The sequence below is a fragment of the Gossypium raimondii genome, chromosome 3 (assembly GCF_025698545.1).
Source record: "Gossypium raimondii isolate GPD5lz chromosome 3, ASM2569854v1, whole genome shotgun sequence".
In the NCBI taxonomy this organism is placed as follows: domain Eukaryota; kingdom Viridiplantae; phylum Streptophyta; class Magnoliopsida; order Malvales; family Malvaceae; genus Gossypium; species Gossypium raimondii.
Window position 1 is genome coordinate 55,397,740 of NC_068567.1, and position 19,196 is coordinate 55,416,935.

At 31.8% G+C, this 19,196-nt stretch overlaps 1 protein-coding gene across 1 annotated transcript; it reads right to left on the reverse strand.

Annotated features, from left to right (window-relative positions):
* Positions 1 to 1,102: 1,102 nt before the first annotated feature.
* On the reverse strand, positions 1,103 to 2,587 carry LOC105794790 (BAG family molecular chaperone regulator 6). The gene has a single exon (XM_012624112.2). It carries the CDS (start codon positions 2,211 to 2,213, stop codon positions 1,248 to 1,250), a length of 966 nt encoding a protein of 321 aa, XP_012479566.1. The 5' UTR covers positions 2,214 to 2,587; the 3' UTR covers positions 1,103 to 1,247.
* Positions 2,588 to 19,196: the final 16,609 nt, after the last annotated feature.

The window sequence follows — 19,196 nt, forward strand, 5'->3', positions numbered from 1 at the left end:
TGTTTTATCTGTTAGGCAACACGATAGTGAATTACTTTTGTTGTTCATTGGAGAAGCTTTCACATCTGCTTAGGTTGCCTCCAACTATTGTTGGGGTTTCACTCCTTCCACTGAGAAATAGGGCACCGGATGTGTTTGCCAATATAGCTGCATTTTTGGGGACAAATACATGTGAAGTGGGTCTTAATAGTGTGTTGGGTGGTGCAATTTTTGTTAGTTGTGTTGTTGCAGGGACTGTCTCCCTCTGTGTAGTAGAGAAGAGGATCCAGATTGATAAACGATGCTTTATTAGAGAACCGGAGTAGGGGGAAGGATGGTAGGGGAGAGGGAAAGAATCAGAGTAGGGGAAGAGGGTTAGTAAAGGGACGATATGAAGGGGGAAGGGAAATCATAAGAGTAGGAGGAGGGATGGTAAGGAAAAGGGAGAGGGATGGGAGAGGGGGATGGAAAATGAAAATCTGTAACGGAAAATGGTAGCTCTGTTACTAACGTAACGGAAAATGGTTAATGGTGACTGTTTTGTTATTTTTTAGAAGTTGAATGACTGAATTGAAATCTGAGTGACTGTTTTATCAGCTACCCTAAAGTTGAGTGATTGTTAGTGTAATGTACCCAAATTATAATGAAGGTTGAAAAACATAATTGGAGCGAATGTAAAGTTATTTATCATACCTATTACAGATTCCAAATGATAATTAATGAATTAAAATAAAACGATTAGGTTCACAATTTAAGTTTAGTATATGAACTAATAACATAATTTAAAATTTATACTTTAGCATAAACATTTTAAGTTTAACCCCTTTATTTTATAATTTTTCATGTTTGCCCTGTATATTTGTGAGTCTCCCGATTTCTAGCACTTGATGTCACTTGTGGGGGATAGAAAAATAATTAATTTTCAGATTTAGATTGATTTTAGGCTTATATCTTAATTGCTCGATCATTTACGAGTTTTGATTTGATAACTTCTATTTTCCAAAAGTTAAATATTATTTCTACTTATAAAAGTAATAAGGGAAATTGTAAACTCTAGATGGATCCCAATAAGCCCAGTTTACTTGAGTTTGAAGATATGATTTTGGATTCAAGACCTGGAATATGTGATGCCAAAAAAATGATGTTGGATATAAGACATGACATTCTAGTGTGTGTATACAATGATTCGTTCTTGATTTTTTGGAACAAAGAGAGCAATCTTTCAGGACAGAACATACATAAATTTTAATTCCAAGAAATGTAAGCCCCTATCTCTTCCCTCCGCACTTTCTGATATCCTGTGATTTCTCATCACTTCTCCGTTTCTTTCTCCTCAATTTGTCACACAAGAATGCTTTCTCCAGCTGCTCCACCCTTTGAGTCAAGGCACTCAGCATCCGAGTTTGCATTTCGTTTCTCTCGGACAATGTCTCCATCATCCTCATCATCTTCTCATTCTCCTCCATTATCCTCTCTAATATCTCCTTCCCATTATTATCAGACTGCCCTCTTCTATTTTCACCTTCTTCATCTCCTAACCAATTGCTTTGACTCTCATTCCCGCTACTTTCCAATATCTTCTCCTCATTCCCTCCGACTGCAACAGTAAAACTTCCTTCCGATTCACTCAAATTAGCCACACATTCAGCATCCTCTGCTGCTTCCCACTCTAAAATTTGATTGCTTTTATCTGAAGAATCGATAATACCTTGATTTTGGTCAATTACTTCCGCATTATTGCTGGAATCCACGGACTGGTTACCAGAAATAATGGCGTCAACCTTCTCTTGTAACGCAATCGCCTTTTTAATAAGGGATTTCCTGAAATCCCTAACACAAGAATCCACTCCTTTAACAGAATCCAATTTGAAAAGCAAGCTCATCAGATTCTCGTTCACTTTCAATCTCTGCTTTGGGTCATTCCGAATCAATTCCACAGTCTCCGTCTTGGAAACACTACGCTCGATGTCATTCACTTGCTCCCTTATTGCCATGACCTTCTTCACGTTTTTTCTTACCAGAAATCCCCGAAACACCTTCTGGATCTTGATTGCCGAGTCGGATCTGCCCCGCTTCGAACCGACGAAGTGGACGGGGATGGATACCATCTTGGGCTTAAGAGACTGAGGCTGCGACGCCTCGGGCAGTACCTGAAGCGGGATCCCTCTAAAGCTTCTCCCATAGCGGGGGCGAAACGACGCATCGAATGGATTTTGGGCAAAAGGGAAGTCCATTATTCGGATTTTGATGGAATAGACAGGAAATTTCTTGATAGATTCTTGTTTAACTCTTTGTGATGGAAATAATACTGGGGGATTTTGCAGTTGATGAGTTGATTACGCAGAGAGGCAGAAGAGAAATATATACGGGTAATTGGGAGATTTTAGGATCCAATTCCAGGGTTCCAGAAAGAAAAAAGTGGGATCTGGAAGTTGCGGGAACATTCTGGTCGGATATTTTCATTTTTCTTTTTATGAGGACATGAGGTTTTCGGTCCTTCCAGATAATTATCGATTCTTCTATTTGACCGCTCCACCACCTGCAGTTGCGCCTGTTTGTTTGAATTGGTTAATTATACGGATCAAATCAAAGTTTGATAATGTAAATTTTACTCCCATCTAGCTTGAATGATTAGTTAATTAATTAAAATTAAATTATTTAAATTTATTGTTTTAAGAAAAGTAATAAAAATATATTTTTTTATTTTGTTCATAATCAAAATATATAATAATTCTGTCAAAGAAGTATGAAATTTGTTTTGCTCTCATGAGTGGAGTTAAAACATTATTTAGTCCAAGAACTTGGAGATTTTTCTCAACTTGATCTTTGAATTTTTTTGGTCCACATTAATCTTGAAACTTGACAACTCTTTTCAATTTGGTCTCTGTATTTGAATTTTGAAAATGTGATATCATGAAACTTTAATATTATGTCATATCATCACTTAATTTTTTAAATTATATAAAATTTTAAAAATACAAACAATATTTAAAACAAAAGTTTATAATTTTTTATATATATTTTTAAATTTTTGGTGATAACATGACATAATCTTAAATGTAGAACCTAAATTTAATGATCAAATTAAATGCGAAAATAAAAAAATTAAAGACTAAGATAAAAAAATCAAATTCAAAAACAAAATGTTTCTTAAATAAATAATAAATTCAAGTGGAGCAGGTAAAATAAAGGGAATGAATAATGACAAATTCGAATCACAACATGATATCAATCCGATCTACTCACACCCGAAGGAGGTATAATAAACCCTAAAATCAACACAAAAATACAACAGATCCAAATTAGAGAAATAAAAATGAAATGAAATAGCTCAAATTCAAAATAATTCATAGTAAAAACCCAGAGTTGAATCAAACTAATCATAAAATGATGAATTTGTAATTAATTATCAGCTTCATTTCAATGAATATACATGATCAAATATTATTTTTTATCAAAATGTGAATCATATAGAAAGTAAAAAAAACATATAACATATAACATGTGACACCCATGATTTATTATTATTTTAACATATATTATTAAAGTTGATAAGAGGTGCGAAATCTCACGGGAAATGTAAACAAAAATAAAAATCAAAAGAGAAAAATTACTAAATTTAGTCTATCCCATCTTTTCTTCACAGACGACCTGATTATTTTTTGTGAAGCAGATCTGAGATAGGTTCGCTTATTGAAAGAAGTTTTACAAGGTTTTTGTGAATTTTCTGGCCATAGAATCAGTGATTGTAAAGAGTAATATCTTCTTTTCTAAGGGGTTAACAGGGACTTATGCTTCCGGATTAGTGAAGTGCTTGGTTTTCAAGAAGTCGTGAATCTCAGAACTTATTTGGGGTGCCTCTTCTTCATGACAGGGCCACTAATGGTACCTTAAATTTTGTAGTGGAAAAGGTGAGACAAAAACTCCACAGTTGGGAAGCAAGAAAGTTGTCCAGAGCTGGCATGATCACGTTAGCTTAGTTTATCCTTCTCTCACTTCCGAACTATTTCATGCAGTCGATGTTGATTCCTAAGGGAGTCTATGATGAGATTGAACGGATGACCCGTCAATTTATTTGGGGCTGTTCAGGAGATCAGAAGAAGATGGCTCTCGTTGGGTGGAACTCTATTTGTCAACCACAATCACATGGTGGTCTTGGGTTTAGTCATTTGCGGGACCAAAATAACTCATTCCTCATGAAGATTGGGTTTAACTTAGTGACTAAGGAGAATGCCTTATGGGTTCGAGTCCTTCGAGCGGAGTATGGCATGAAAGAACAACTTCCTGAATCCATTTCTAGGTGCCATGGCTCACATCTTTGGAAGTCCTTACCTAAGGTTTGACCTTTATTTCGCGAGAATTTAGCATGGTCACCTGGTAATGGGAAAAGTATCCGCTGTTAAAGAGATTCTTGGATTCCGTCGGTATATCGCAAATTCCTTCTCATACTAACCTTGATTTGGATTGCAATATTAGTGATATGGTTATGCCAGATGGTAGTTGGAACCTTGGTCTGTCTCGCGTTTGGCTATCCGAGGAGGTGATTAAGCAGATAGTTTGTATTCCCTCTTCTCATCCCTTTTCAGGTTCGAACAGAAATAGTTGGACACTTACAGCTTTAGGATCTTTTCCGGTAAATAGCACCTTTTGGTCTTAAGGAATACTCTTGGAACACTAAAGATGTCTTCTGGAAGTATCAAGGGCCACAGAGAGTAAAAAATTTCCTTTAGCTAGCTTCTAAGCAAAGGCTCCTAAATAATTTGGAGCATTCTAGGCGAGTAATCGACCATAATAGCTCTTGTCCTGTTTGCAGTTGTGAAATTGAGGATACTCTTCATGCTCTTAGAGATTGCTTGGCTGCGAAGGAAGCTTGCTTACAAGTCATTCCTATCGATAGGCAAAGTCACTTCTTCTCTGAATCCCTATAGGATTGGTTGACTTCTAATCTTCGCTCTCAGGTGCAATTATCTGAATCAGCGGTTTCTTGGTCTTGTTTCTTCGGTCTAATTGCATGGCGTTTTTGAAAAAACATGAACTTGTTAATTTTTCAAGGCATCACTTGGATAGCTCTTGAAACTGTTAAGGTTTCCATTGGTTGGGCACAGCAGTTCGATCTCAGTCACAGAGGCAACCAACATTCCCTTCCAACGATTGCTTCTCAAACACCCATGCCCAATACATGGGTTAATTTGTTCACTGATGGTAGTTACTAGTGGTGATTGAAGTGCTTTTTCTGGGGGTGTTCTATGCGATCAACATGGGAATTGGATCTTGGGGTTTAATCATTGTTTGGGATGATGCTCAATCTTTGAAGCGAAACTTTGGGGAATCTTAGATGGTTTACTGGTGATGCTTAGCAAAGGTTTTAAAAGGGCTACGATTCAGACATATAATCTGGAGGTTGCGAGGTCGTTACAAGAAAATATAATGACAGACTCTGGTATTATTATGCTCAGAAGAGTTCGAAGAATCCTGAGAACTGAAGGGCAATAGTGCATCAGATATGTCCCTAAAGATTTTAACAAAGTTGCTGATTGTTTGGTGAAATTGAGTCTAGTGAGGAATTCAAGACTTCAGGTTTATAATAGGGCCCGAATGAAGTTTTAGAGCTCATTCGACAAGATAAGACTAATGATACTTTTGTTCAATTTATCTTGATGTAATTTTATTTCTATGTTTTTCACCAAAAAAAATTACTAATTTAAGAATTAAATATTATTTTATTCCTTAAATAAATAATGAATTCAAGCTTCCGTATTAAGTTTGAGCAGGCAAACGAAGGGGTAAGAACAAAATTTGAATGACGGCTTAATCTCAATCCATCCCACGAGAGACCTACTCACTCAAAAGAGGTAGAATAAATCCTGAAAATCAACATAAAAAGACCCAAAATAAAACCAATCCATTTTATCCAAAATTACAATTTTGAAAAATAAAATAAAAATAATTTAAATTCGACAAAGTCTAAACTCCGGCTTAATCGAATTACAATATGTTTTTAATCATAAAAAGATTAGTTTGTAATTAAGTGTTTCTTTTGTAAAATAAAATTTTAATTATCAATTTTATTTTAATAGGATTTTAAATTATTTATTTTAAAATTAAAATGAATATATATGATCAAATATTATTTTTATAAAAATGTAAATTATATAAAAATTAAAAATACAACAGAACACGTGAGGCTCATTATTTATTATTTTAACACATATTATTTAAATTAAAAATCCTATTACACGTGTATGCGTGTGAAAACCACAAATTTAGAACACAAATATGTAGTTAAAAATAACATATAATAAATAATAAAATATATGGTTTGAAACTAATTAACCATAACGAAACATAAAATATGTATGATATTAAAATAAAAATTAGATTAAATTGTGAGTAAAATAAACATTAAACACATAAATACATCGATTAACAATTCTATTGCACTATAATTATTTACATAATGGAGATAATAAATTGTGCATATTAAAATAAAGATGTATAAAACATATTAAAATGAAATAATGAGTGAGTGGTAAATTAATGGTTTTACTAATGTAATTGACATGGGTTCAAATCTTATCATATGTATATTTTGTTAGTTTTTTTAAAGTGAAAAGGCTAAAATATCCTCAAATTGTATAACTTATTTTAATCATGGAAAGACATTTCTATAATTTCTTAACCGAGTTGGTGACCCAGTTGAAAGTGACACCAACTCATTAAAAAACTTAATAAATAGTATAAATAAGTAAATGTTAATACAAATTTAATTTAATTAAAATAGAATAACAAAAAATTAATTAATTTACTTATTTGATAAAAATATGAAACATATTGAATGAACAAAAAATATCAATATTATTATTTATATGAATTTTTTTGATAAAAGACCTTTCTATCCTCTTAATTTCAATATTGAGCAAATTAATATTTCCTAAAAAAGGAACAATTTAATTCTTGTTAGTTTCAAACATGAGCAACTAACGACAACTAATCATTATGTTAATATTTTCTGTTAGTTTTACATAATTTTCATTGTTGTGTAAAATTGTTATTATACCAATCAAAATTATGTAAAATTTATGTGTGGAGTACGCCTCGTATTTACGAACCAACGTCTCGACAAGGAAAAGCCGACGCAATGACAAGGTGACCACGACGTCCCGATGAGAAGATTGGCCACATCCTGACGAGGTGCATGCGACGTTGCGACGTGGCGACGTGTTCCCCAATTCAACTGAGTTTTTTTCTCCTAATTAAACTCTTATATTGTTTTTCAGTTAAACTCTGATTAGTTTAGGGTATCCTAGTCATATTTAATCTACGAATTTAACCATTAAAATGAGTTATTGTAGCTTAGAATAATAATAATCATCACTCTTGATATGAGAGAATTTTGTGAGTTTTGGGGAATTTCGGGTTTTAGCCAAAGTCTTTTGTTCTTTCAGGATTTAGGGTTATTCGTTGAGATTATCTTCATATTGCATTATCTTCATATTGTACTCTTTCTGCTTTTACTCATTTAGTAAAGTCTCATTTGCCCGTCGTTTTTTGTCCTTTTTGGAGGAATTTTTTCACGTAAATATTTGTGTGTTTGATCTTTTCTACTTTTACTTTTATTTTCTAGTTTGCATATAGGGGTCAATCCCTAACAAACTAGTATCAGAGAAATGTTAGTTGCAAAGGGCTACAGTCAAGTGGAGGGAGTTGATTTTCATGATGCTTTCTCTCCTGTTGTAAAACATACATCCATTCGGGTGCTTTGACTCTTGTTGCATCGAAAAATCTTGAGTTAGTGTAGGACGTCATAACGAAGAAGTGTTCTTCATCTCGACGAACAGCCTATATCACGACGAGAAGAGAGCTTTTTTCCCGACGACGCGAATGCCACTTCACTATTTGATGACGTGTTTCTCAAGTTTCTTGATTCTCTTATCTCAATTAAATTCTGTTTCAGTTTTTCACTTAAAATCTGATTAACCTAGGGTTATTTTAGTCATATATGCTACTAATTTTAGCCTATAAATAGGCCTTAATTACTCTAGGTTTTACATAACATAAATATTTAAATTGAGAGAAAATTGTACTTTGTTTTGAAGGGTTTTTCTTTCGGGGCTTTAGGTTTTTTTTATTCTCTCCATCTTTTGTACTATTTTTTTATTATAGTGAAATCTCTTTTTGTCCATGATTTTTTATTTTCTTTTCAGGAGTTTTTCCATGTAAATTTGTGTGTTTTGATCTTTTCAATTTCTACTTTATTTACTTGTTTGTTGCATACACAAGTTATTTCCTTACAAATTGGTATAAGAGCCAAGTTCAGCTTCCGTAGATTCGACACGTTTAGAGATAGCAAAGAGGTTTGATATCAAGAGGTTCAATAGCTACACAAATTTTATTTTATGGAAAGTTTGGATAACTACAATTCTAGTTCAGAATAGCCTAAAAAAATTTATTACCGAGAAAAAGCCAAAAAATCTAGATAAATCAGAATGAGATGAGCTTGGTGAAAAGGCCGTACTTGCAATTCATTTGTGCCTCATGTATGATGTGTTGCAAGATGTACTTTCAGAGAAAACAACATCAACATTATAGAAAAAGTTAGGAACCCTATATATGAAAAAGTCTTTAGCTAATCGTTTGGTGTTGATGCAACACCTATATTCATTCTGTATCGGAGAAGATGAACTAATTAGGGCTCACATAAATAAGTTTGCTTCTCTCTTGAATGATTTGAAGATAGTCGAGGTTCCGATTGATTATGAAGACCAGACCATGCTATTATTGTGTTCTTTGCCCTCTTCGTACAAGTCTTTCAGGGAAACCATGATTTGTGGGATAAATAATCTTTCATTCGAGGAAGTGAAGTGAAGCTTGTTGAGCAAAGAGAAACTTGAGAATTAGTTTGGTTCGAATAACAGTTCAAGTTGGAAATATAACACCCCTAACCCGTATCCATGCCGAACAGGGTTACAGATTATTACTGAACAAATAGAACAATAAATCATTCAATTCATACATCTATGAAAACATAACTTAATTTCATTCAAATACATTCATAGCGTCCCTTAATCGAGCCCTCGAGACCATAAGAATACAATAGAATCAATCCGGGACTAAATCGAAAACATTTGGAAAATTTAGGAAAAAGTTTAAAAATTTAGGCTGCAGGGGTCACACGGCCGTGTGACTCACACGGCTGAGACACACGCACGTGTCTTAGGCCGTGTAACAATCAAAATAGGGACACACGGTCATGTCCCAGCCCGTTTCCGTGCCCATGTAACTCTCTGACTTGGTCATACGCTCATGTGCTAGGCCATGTAAGTGCCTGACTTGTAACCATTTAAAATCTACGAGGGACACACGGTTGAGACACATGTTCGTGTCTTGGGCCATGTGGATAAGAAAATGGCCAAAATCAAGCCATTCCTTTAACCCTTCTCAAGCATAAGCCTAAGTTCACTTGCACACATGACCAAGGCTTCAAAACATGTTTAAAACCTGCATAAAATGACCCTTACAAAAAGTTAATAATCCATACAACCAATATTTCATATAGGCACATTAAACATATACATTAAACATACCTAAACATGAGCATTCTTAACCATTCATCAACTAACTTATTTCCAACCATACCATTCTAAATTCAATACCATACCTTAGTTACAGTATAATCAATTCATAGCATACTAATTTAGTCATCTTAGCATGCATCACATAGCCATTTAATACATATTCTTAAGATATCAAAAGTACCAAAAAAGTGTCATCCAAACAACTTACACAACCAAGTTCATACTTAACTTCTTACATATCCAAAACATGAATATCAACATTCAAACCTATTACATGCCAGATAATCTGAAATAAACGTTCTAAAAGCTACTGAATTAAGTTGGATAATGTGACTTGAGTGCTGATCCAATCGTCCAACCTTCCAAGTATCTACAAAATCAAAGATTAAAACTAGTATACTCAATAAAGCTTAGTAAGTTCGACGTATTAAAAGATAAATCTTACCGAAGTAAGTATAACAATTCAAAAGTAATAATAACCATGAAAGTTTCCTGTCATCCACAAACCTAATTGGTAAATCATAAATGATCAATTCAAAGCTCAGATATATATATATATATATATATATATATAGATTTAATCAAAATTACTCAACAAGTTACCTTACCAAGATTTTCAATCCGACAAACGAATTATGAATAAGAGTACATTGTCAGATCAACAAAAATACACTAGATACTCACACGAGGCAATCCCTCCAAAACACACTAATGCTCATAAGAGCTAGTCCAACCGAAACACACCAAACAGAGAGTATAACACGAAAGTTCACAACAAATGTTGAACCTCAGTTTACTCAGATAATATGAAAATATAACCCTCCAATACCATCTCCACTCCAATCCCTCGTAACACACCAAATCACAATTGTACTCTATCTCGCGTTCAATCCAAATCGAAATCAAAATCAATAATATATCTCAAATAGCCATTCATTATCAACAATCAAATATATATATAAGTTGTACCATGTTAACCCACTAAAAAATTCATATAGATGTTAAATTCTAAACCGTACAAACTTACTTGGACTGGATTGTAGTAATTGTAGAAGTTTAGGGACTATTCTACTATTTTTCCTTTTCCATGAGTATTCACGGATCTTGATCTAAAATGTAAAATTCCACAATTATTAGCATACATTTCATATTCCAATCCATTTTCAATTAATACCCTTTTATTTTCTAAATTTACACAATTACCACAAACTTTTACAATTTTGTAATTTAGTCCCTTAATATCAAATTCATCAAATTAACTATTTTTCTTAAGTTAATATTTCATACAAAAACATTAGGCCCTTAAACAGACCCAATGAACCTTAAATTTACTTCCAAACCCTATAATTTTGTCATTTTTACAATTTAATCCTAAAAATCAAAATCTAACAAAAATCACTTTACAAAATCATGAAACAAAACAATCAAAGGTTCAAATACATGGTATTCAACCAAAAAAGTTCAATATTCATCAATGGAAACTTCCAAAATTTTTAACAGAATAAAAAACGAAGGTACGGGCTAGCTGGACCTAGTGGCAACGATATCAAAAACATAAAAATTATAAGAAACTGAATCAAAATGGACTTACATGCAAAGAAATAAGCAAAACAAAGTTTTTCCACCCTTAGCTATGGCTTTCGGCCATTTGAAGAAGAAAATGAAATTGATTTTTGCTTATTCATTCATTAATTTTGTTTAATTTTAATTAAACTTTCATTAATTTACAAATTTGCCATCCATTTCACATTATTTTATTATTTTCCATTAATATGACGTCCAACACTAACCATTAAGGACTAATTATTATATTGGTCCCTCCTCATGTAATTAATAAGCTATTTAGTCATTTAAGTAAACTAGTTACTAACTTTTGCATCTTTTTCAGTTTAGTCCTTTTTCCTAAATTAACTATCTAAACGTTAAAATTTCATAACCAAATTTTAATACGACTCAAATGACTCTATAAATATTATAAAAATAATATTTACGATTCGATATGATAGAAATTTGTGGCCCTAAAACCACTGTTCTGTCACCACTACAAATCGGGCTTTTACAGGAAAGCCTTGGCATTTGTTGCAGGAAGCAAGACTAGTTCAAGGTCAAAGAATCGAGATAAGGTATGTGGCTACTATAAAAAACAAAGATTAAGGTAGATTGTTACAAACTGCAAAATAAGAATAGGAGGGATGCTGAGAGCAACGAGGATGAAGTAGATAATGCTAATATGACCGAAGACAATGGAGATGATTTGTTATTGGTATCTACGACCGAAAGGTTTAAGTTTACATACAAGTGGATCCTGGATTCGAGGTATTCTTTCCACATGTGTCCCAATAGGGACTAGTTCTCCATATATAGTTCAGTTGAAGATGAAGTTATGCGTATAATGAATGGATCACTTTTTAAAATAATCAGTATTGGTACCATTCAGATCAGGATGCACAACAAAATTATAAGGACACTGTCAGATTCAAGCATGTGTCTGACTTCAAGAAAATCCTCAGTTCTTTGAGTATGTTTGTAATACCCCGAAAATTACTACAGTAAGAAAGTAAGATAGTATCCTTGATATAGTAAAATAAGGAAATAAAGTGACAAAAAGAGAAATTTTGAGTTATGTCAACATTGGGAAGTATATTATGACATATTAATTTAAGAAATGATTAAATCGCAAAAGTGAGAAAAGTTTTGTTGCCCAAGAGTAAATATTCAAAATTTAAGGGGTTAGAGTGTAAATATGAAAAATTTGAAGGACCAATAGTGAAAATATTTTAAGGGTGGAATGATCTAGAAACTAAGGAAAATGGATGAATTAGGACTAAATTGAATAGGTGAAGAATTATGAGGGACTAAATCACAATTTGACCAAATTAAGTGATAACTCAAGGATGAAATTTTAAAAGATCATAAAGGGAAAAATGGACAATTAGAATGAGAGAGAACTCTAGAAGGCAATGATGATGTTAGAGATATTTTGATGATATTTTATAATTATTTAATTAGATAAATATTCTTTTATTAATATTTTAATGAGATATTTTTATTATTATTTTATTTAGTATAAAAGGAAAGAAAGATAAAGAATTTTCATCATCTTTCCCTGCACCCAAGTGAGAAGAGAAGAGAAGAAAGAAATTTTCCTTTCTTTACAATTTGGTCCTTTTACAAAAAATTCACCATTTTCACTTAGAAATCAAAAGAAATTCCATAGCTATCAAGAGAGAAAAATAATAAGGAGGCTATGGGGAGCTATAATATCAAGTTAGATTCAAGAAATAAAAGTTGGAGGAGAGAGAAAATCAAGTTAAAGATTGAAATCAATAGGACAAGGTAAGAACATCAAGATTTCAATATATTTTTGAGTTTGATATTATTGAAAAAGTATGAAAATGATGTTAAAGTAGAGTTTTATTATATAAGCTTTTATGTTCTTGATATGTTAGTGAAGGAAATAAGAGGAAGTGATAGGAAATATTGTAGAGAAAGGAAATGAGGGCGTTATAAATTTGGTTATCAACATTCTACACTAAAACAGTTTTGGATAGCAGCAGTAGTTTGACTTTGAAAATTCAGCAAAAATTTTAGAAATTGAATTAGAGGTTAATTAAAGTATTAAATTAAATTCTATTGAGTCTACTTTTACATAGAATAAACGGTGTAAGTAAAACAATTTCATATTATGAGATATAAGAATTTTTGTGAGACAGGGTCAGATTGATTTCGGGTTCCCCTGTTATGACTTTGGAAAATCATAAAAAATTGCAAAAAACATAATTAGGGGTTTAAATTTATATTTTTAAATTCTTAATGAGTCTATTTTCAAGAAAAAACAAACGTAAACATCATCCAAACTCTGTACTAAGAGATAATTAATTTTTAGTAAGGAAAGATCGAAGTTGTCAAGCAGGAGAATAAAGATAAATTTGAAGATTTTACTTGTACTTATTGGCTAAACTATAAATTTTGAAATTTTATGGTAGAAATATATTTGAGTCTAGTTTGAAAAACATCAAGCAGATCTTAATTTAGAATTTTGTAGTTCAAGATATAAATAATTTAGTGACTATGACTCAAGTGGATGACTTTGATAAGAACATATAAGTAAAAAGTGGAATTATAGATAATATTACATATATGCATGTTATATACTTTAAGGATGTGGAATGGACAGGAAGAGGAGGAAAATGTATATGAATATTCAACTAGCATGAGTTTTCATTAAAATGACTAATTTGCATGTTTTAGGCTCAAGGACTAAATTGAATAAAAGTAAAAGTTTGTAAAAATATAAAAAATGACCAAATTGCATGAAATGAATTTTTTATTGTCCAAATTAATTTATTAAAATAAATTATTAATATCAAGTGGGTTTAGAGCATTAATCTTGTTGTATGATGATAATATAAAGTGATTTTGTTAAATATTGATGTTAGTATCAAATTGTGAAAATAGTTAAAATATGAAGGTTTGGTATTAAATTTATGTTTTATTAAGGGTTGTATGATAGCCTACAATATTTGGATAAATTCTTAATCGAGAAAAATTAATTGATTTGATAGATTAACTAGTTGAGGACTAAATTGTAAAAGTTGTAAAAGTTGGGGTAATTGTGTAAATTCAAAAATTGAAGGGTATAAATTGTGAAATAAATTGGAACTGAAATATATGCTAATGAATAAGAAATTTTATATTTTAGAACAAGATTCTAAAGATACTCATGAAAAAAGAAAAATAAGCGGAATAGTCCCTGAACTCTTGCAAATATTTCACTTCAATTCAGGTAAGTTCGTATGGTTAAAATTTAATGTTATTTATTAAATTGATGGATAGTATTATAAATTTATTCATAGTTATTGTTGAAAATAAAATTATTGTTAAATTTATGAAATTGAATTAAATGTTCGAAAAGAATTGAATGCGAGATTGAGTACAGTCGTTCTGTGCAAAGGAGGAATTGACAGCAAATTATCCAAGTAAACCGAGGTTCAACATTTGTTGCGAACTTTAGTGTTTACTTTTCGTTTAGCTCTCATGAGCTTCAATTAACTTATATGAGTTTCTGTTTAACCCTAATGGGTTTCCGTTCAGCTTTTTTGAGCTTCAGTTTAACCCTAATGGGTTTCCGTTCAGCTTTTTTGAGCTTCAATTTAACCCTTATGGGTTTTCGTTCAGCTCTTACGAGCTTCTGTTCAACCCTTATGGGTTTTTGTTTAACACTTATGTGCTTCTGTGCAGCTTTCGGGCTTCTGAATACAATGTACTCATATTTGTAAGCCGTTCCCTGATTCGGTAAGATCTAATATGTGACATATGAAATTAATGTTTGAAGACATAATGTTATTATTGGTGTTGATCTGAAATAAGTGTATTCATTGATTGAAGTTGTGATGAGTAATAAATTCAAGTGTGATATGTTGATAAAATAAGTTTATCAATGTTGAATTTATATGAAATATGTTCAAGTATGTTAACAAGTATTGTTGTTGATGCTTAGACAAGTGCCAAGCTACTAGTTAAATGGTAACATGTTTAGTTATATGATGCATTGAAAGGGTAAGTGCTCCAATGAAAATATACTTGTGCTCATGAATGTGTGGTAAGTTTTAAGTTATGCAATTTCTTATGAAATGATTTATCATGTGATTAATTTTTAAAAAAGGGCTATGTTCAAATGCATTAGCTTGTGGTTATGGTGGTATGGTATGTTTATGACTGGTGAGTTATACATATGGAATGAGTGGGAAAGTAAAGAAATGCAAATGAAAATTTAGAAATTTGGAATAGTTAAAGTTTTTGAATATACTTTATGAATATTGTGGTATCAATATTGGATTATTCTGGATATGTATAAATTTCTTATTTAAAATGAATTGATATGATTAAAGTTTATACGAGCCTATTAAGCATTCATTTCTTACATAATTGTTTTCCTTTACTTTTCAGATTATTGGAAGCTCGATTAGGTTGGAAGCTTGTCGGAGATATATCACACTATCCATCAGTTTTATCGATAATTTTGAATGTTTTAATTTTGGTCACAATGGCATGTATAGGTATTTTGTTTAATGTTGGTCTATATGTAAATCATTGAGATTAGTCACTTATTTTGGCTTATGTTGAATGTCATGTTATTGTTTGTAGATTTTCGAATTGGTGGGGTTAGGTTAGTAACAAATTTGGTGGGAAATATGGTTTGTAAAATGACCTATTTTTGTCCACACAGGCAGAGACACAGGCGTACGTCTCAACCGTGTATGACACATGGCCAAGTGACACAGCTGTGTGTCCCCTGTATCTTGAATTTGCACAAAATGGAATGCTTACACGGTCTGGCCACACAGCCGTGTGACCCCTGCAATGTTGAAAATTTTAAATATTTTCGAAAAAATTTTCGAGTATTCAGTTTAGTCCCTATTTGTTTCTAATGCATAATTTGGGCCTCGAGGGCTCGTTTAAGGGACAATATGTATGATTTTTATTGGCTTCTAATATGAATGCTAGATGAAATGAAATATCTGATAATTAATTTTTAAACTCCGATAATGCTCCGTAACCCTGTTCTAGCGACGGATTCGTGTTAGGGGTGTTACAATGTTGGACTTGAAAAAGTGCAGAATCATTATCGAGTCAAGTGACATTAAGGTATCCCGTGGAGCTCTCGTTTTGATGAGAGGTCAAATGACTGACAGTCTATATGTTCTTCAAGGTTCAACCATGACTGGAGTAGCAGCAATTTCTTCGACAACTACGGAGTCAGAGCTAACTTGACGTCAGTCTAAGAAATTTGGCTCTTTAGGTTAGGAAGTGGATTTGCTATTAAGAGTTTTTCAATTTTTAAGTCCAAATGCCGGTTTGGACTTGATGAGTATCCTACAAAGGTTTAAATAGGCTCATGATGGGCTCGGAAAAGGAGGTACGAGTCAAGGTAGAGATTTGTGGAGTGTGCCTTGTATTTACAAGTCGACATCTCGACAAGGAAGAGTTGACATCGTAGTGAGACGACCATGACGTCCCGAAGAGAAGATTGACCACTTTTTGATGACGCAAAAAATAGTGTCCCAACGTGTAACACCCATAACCCGTATCCGTTGTCGGAATTGGGTTACAAGGCATTACCATATAAAACACGTCTCAAAATAGTCATATTACACATGCTTTAAAATCCCACCATTCGAAACATATATACTTCTTACTCCTATAATTCAAAAATCAAATTATAAGATGACTCATCACATTACAAATTCCATGCGCATACATTAAGACATCCAAGCATTTTTTTTTACTTCTTAAGCTAAATATCAAACATATTAATTCATACTTCTATTCATGTGCATAAAACCAAACAATCTATATCGCTCGGCTTATTGTCCATTAGAAAATGCAGCATAATCAATTTCATCAAATAGTCAAGTTTAGCATATAAACATCTTAGCCACAAATGCATTTAACTTTATCAAATAAGCACTTTTTTTTTTAAACTCAACTAATAAGACATACATGCCTAACATCCCATTTAAGTACAAAACATGTGTATGCTTTGCCATTCAACTTAGTACAAAACATGTGTATGCTTTGCCATTCATCTTATCTTCTATTCGGCTAGCAAACTAACCATACAATTTACACCCAATTCGCATGTTAATTATTAAGCCTGAAATACATATAAAACCAATTCATACTTTACTCACTTGACTAACATTAGCCATTTTCCAAGTGCTTTAGCCGATTCAAAACGTGCCAATTCCATACAGTATAAATCATATCAAAATTTCATATACACACCCAAATTAATTTATTATATATATATATATCCGGTCATGCAAATTAACTTCTATATAACATTTAAATCACATACAACCTTTGCCATCCTATATTAAGCCTAAATAGTCAAATCATAATAATGACATAAACATTTCATAAACTTAAAAGAACACATACAATGCAAATATTTTATACTTACAATAATAAGTCAATTACCATAATCGATCATACCACTATGTATACATATAGCACATTTTTTTAAATTCAAACATTAAAACCATTAGTCCTTTACATACCGAATTATCAAATAACTTATCAAAGACATATATACATTTGTTTACATTTCATCAACCAAAATATATAATAATATATCAATTTCCATTTTCAATCCATTTCACCAATGTACTCATGCCATTACAAATTTACTCAAATTAACCATTTCAATTTACCAAATATTCATAGCATAACATAGTCCACACATAATGAATACAACCAAATTCAAAATTAACATATAACTAAGTACTTAACTACATGACTTGATCACCAATGCCGAATCACAAACTAGATTATGACCATCGCCTATATTTACATCACATAAATATAAATAACCATTATTTCATCTTCAATATATATCGTATTTTACCTATTTAATCAAGTCAAATCTCAATACCATTCCATCACACAAATTAGACCAAAATTCATACTTACAAATTAAGCTAATACATGATGAAAATCACTTTCATTAGCATCATTAACAAACCACAACCATAACACATCCCTCATCCATATCAAGCTTACCAAAATAAAATAATTATAAACCTTATATATATATATATCATTACGTCTTAACAAATTCATATACCAAGCATACCCCACGCCTTTACTATGACCAAAATTACTTAAACCTTGGATCATTAGCATTAGATCAAGCCATTTTCGCATGGCTGAATATATATACAACAACTAAATTAAAACTAGCCTATACATGCCACATAACCAAAAACTCAAAGTTATAATTTACCGAAGCGATAACTGGATAGTGTGATGACGACTCCAACGACTTCCAACCCGAGCAAGTATTTGGAGCTCTAAAAATATAGGAAAAACACACAGAGTAAGCTATTACAGCTTAGTAAGTCATGAGCAATTAAATAACTTAACAACATTTAATTAGTTACAACAAAATCAAATAATGTTTTCAATATTCATATCCATTTCCATAATCGAAAAATACATTTATCAAACACATACTATACATCAAATCCATATTTAACCGAATACACATAAGTTTAACATTTGGCGAATATATATATAATGTCATTCACATGTCTTTGTTCTCATTTTAACCTCATTATTACATATCAATTTTGACCGAATATAAACTACATTATCAACTCATTTTAACCAAATTAAATTATACTAGCATAATCACATTTAACCTCAAGCTTAACGTTTCATATAAAACATGTGTTTTCTTAAGTAAATTTTATCTTAACCGAATGTATATATATATATATATATATATATATTCAAAGTGTCATTCAATTCAAAGACATAATATCATTATATATCCGAATATATATTTACACACATATACATATAATTTTGAATCAAAATATAACATCATATGCATATACATAACACATGGCCAAATATGCTTAACCAATGTACATATGTTCACATTAGTAACTTATATAATTTGTATCACAAACCAACTGGCCAACTTACCTTATTTTTAAATAGGTAGTCAAGTAACTCATACCTGATCGTTTTAGCTCGTTTTACACCTTCGATCACAACTTATCATTGCCCGTTGAACCATTCGAAATTTAATAGGATACTCGGATAATCACATATATCGACCAATGCCAACGT

Bases quoted from the DNA above. Each gene is read 5' to 3' on its own strand.
- LOC105794790 (XM_012624112.2), bottom strand. From the start codon at position 2,213: ATGGACTTCCCTTTTGCCCAAAATCCATTCGATGCGTCGTTTCGCCCC.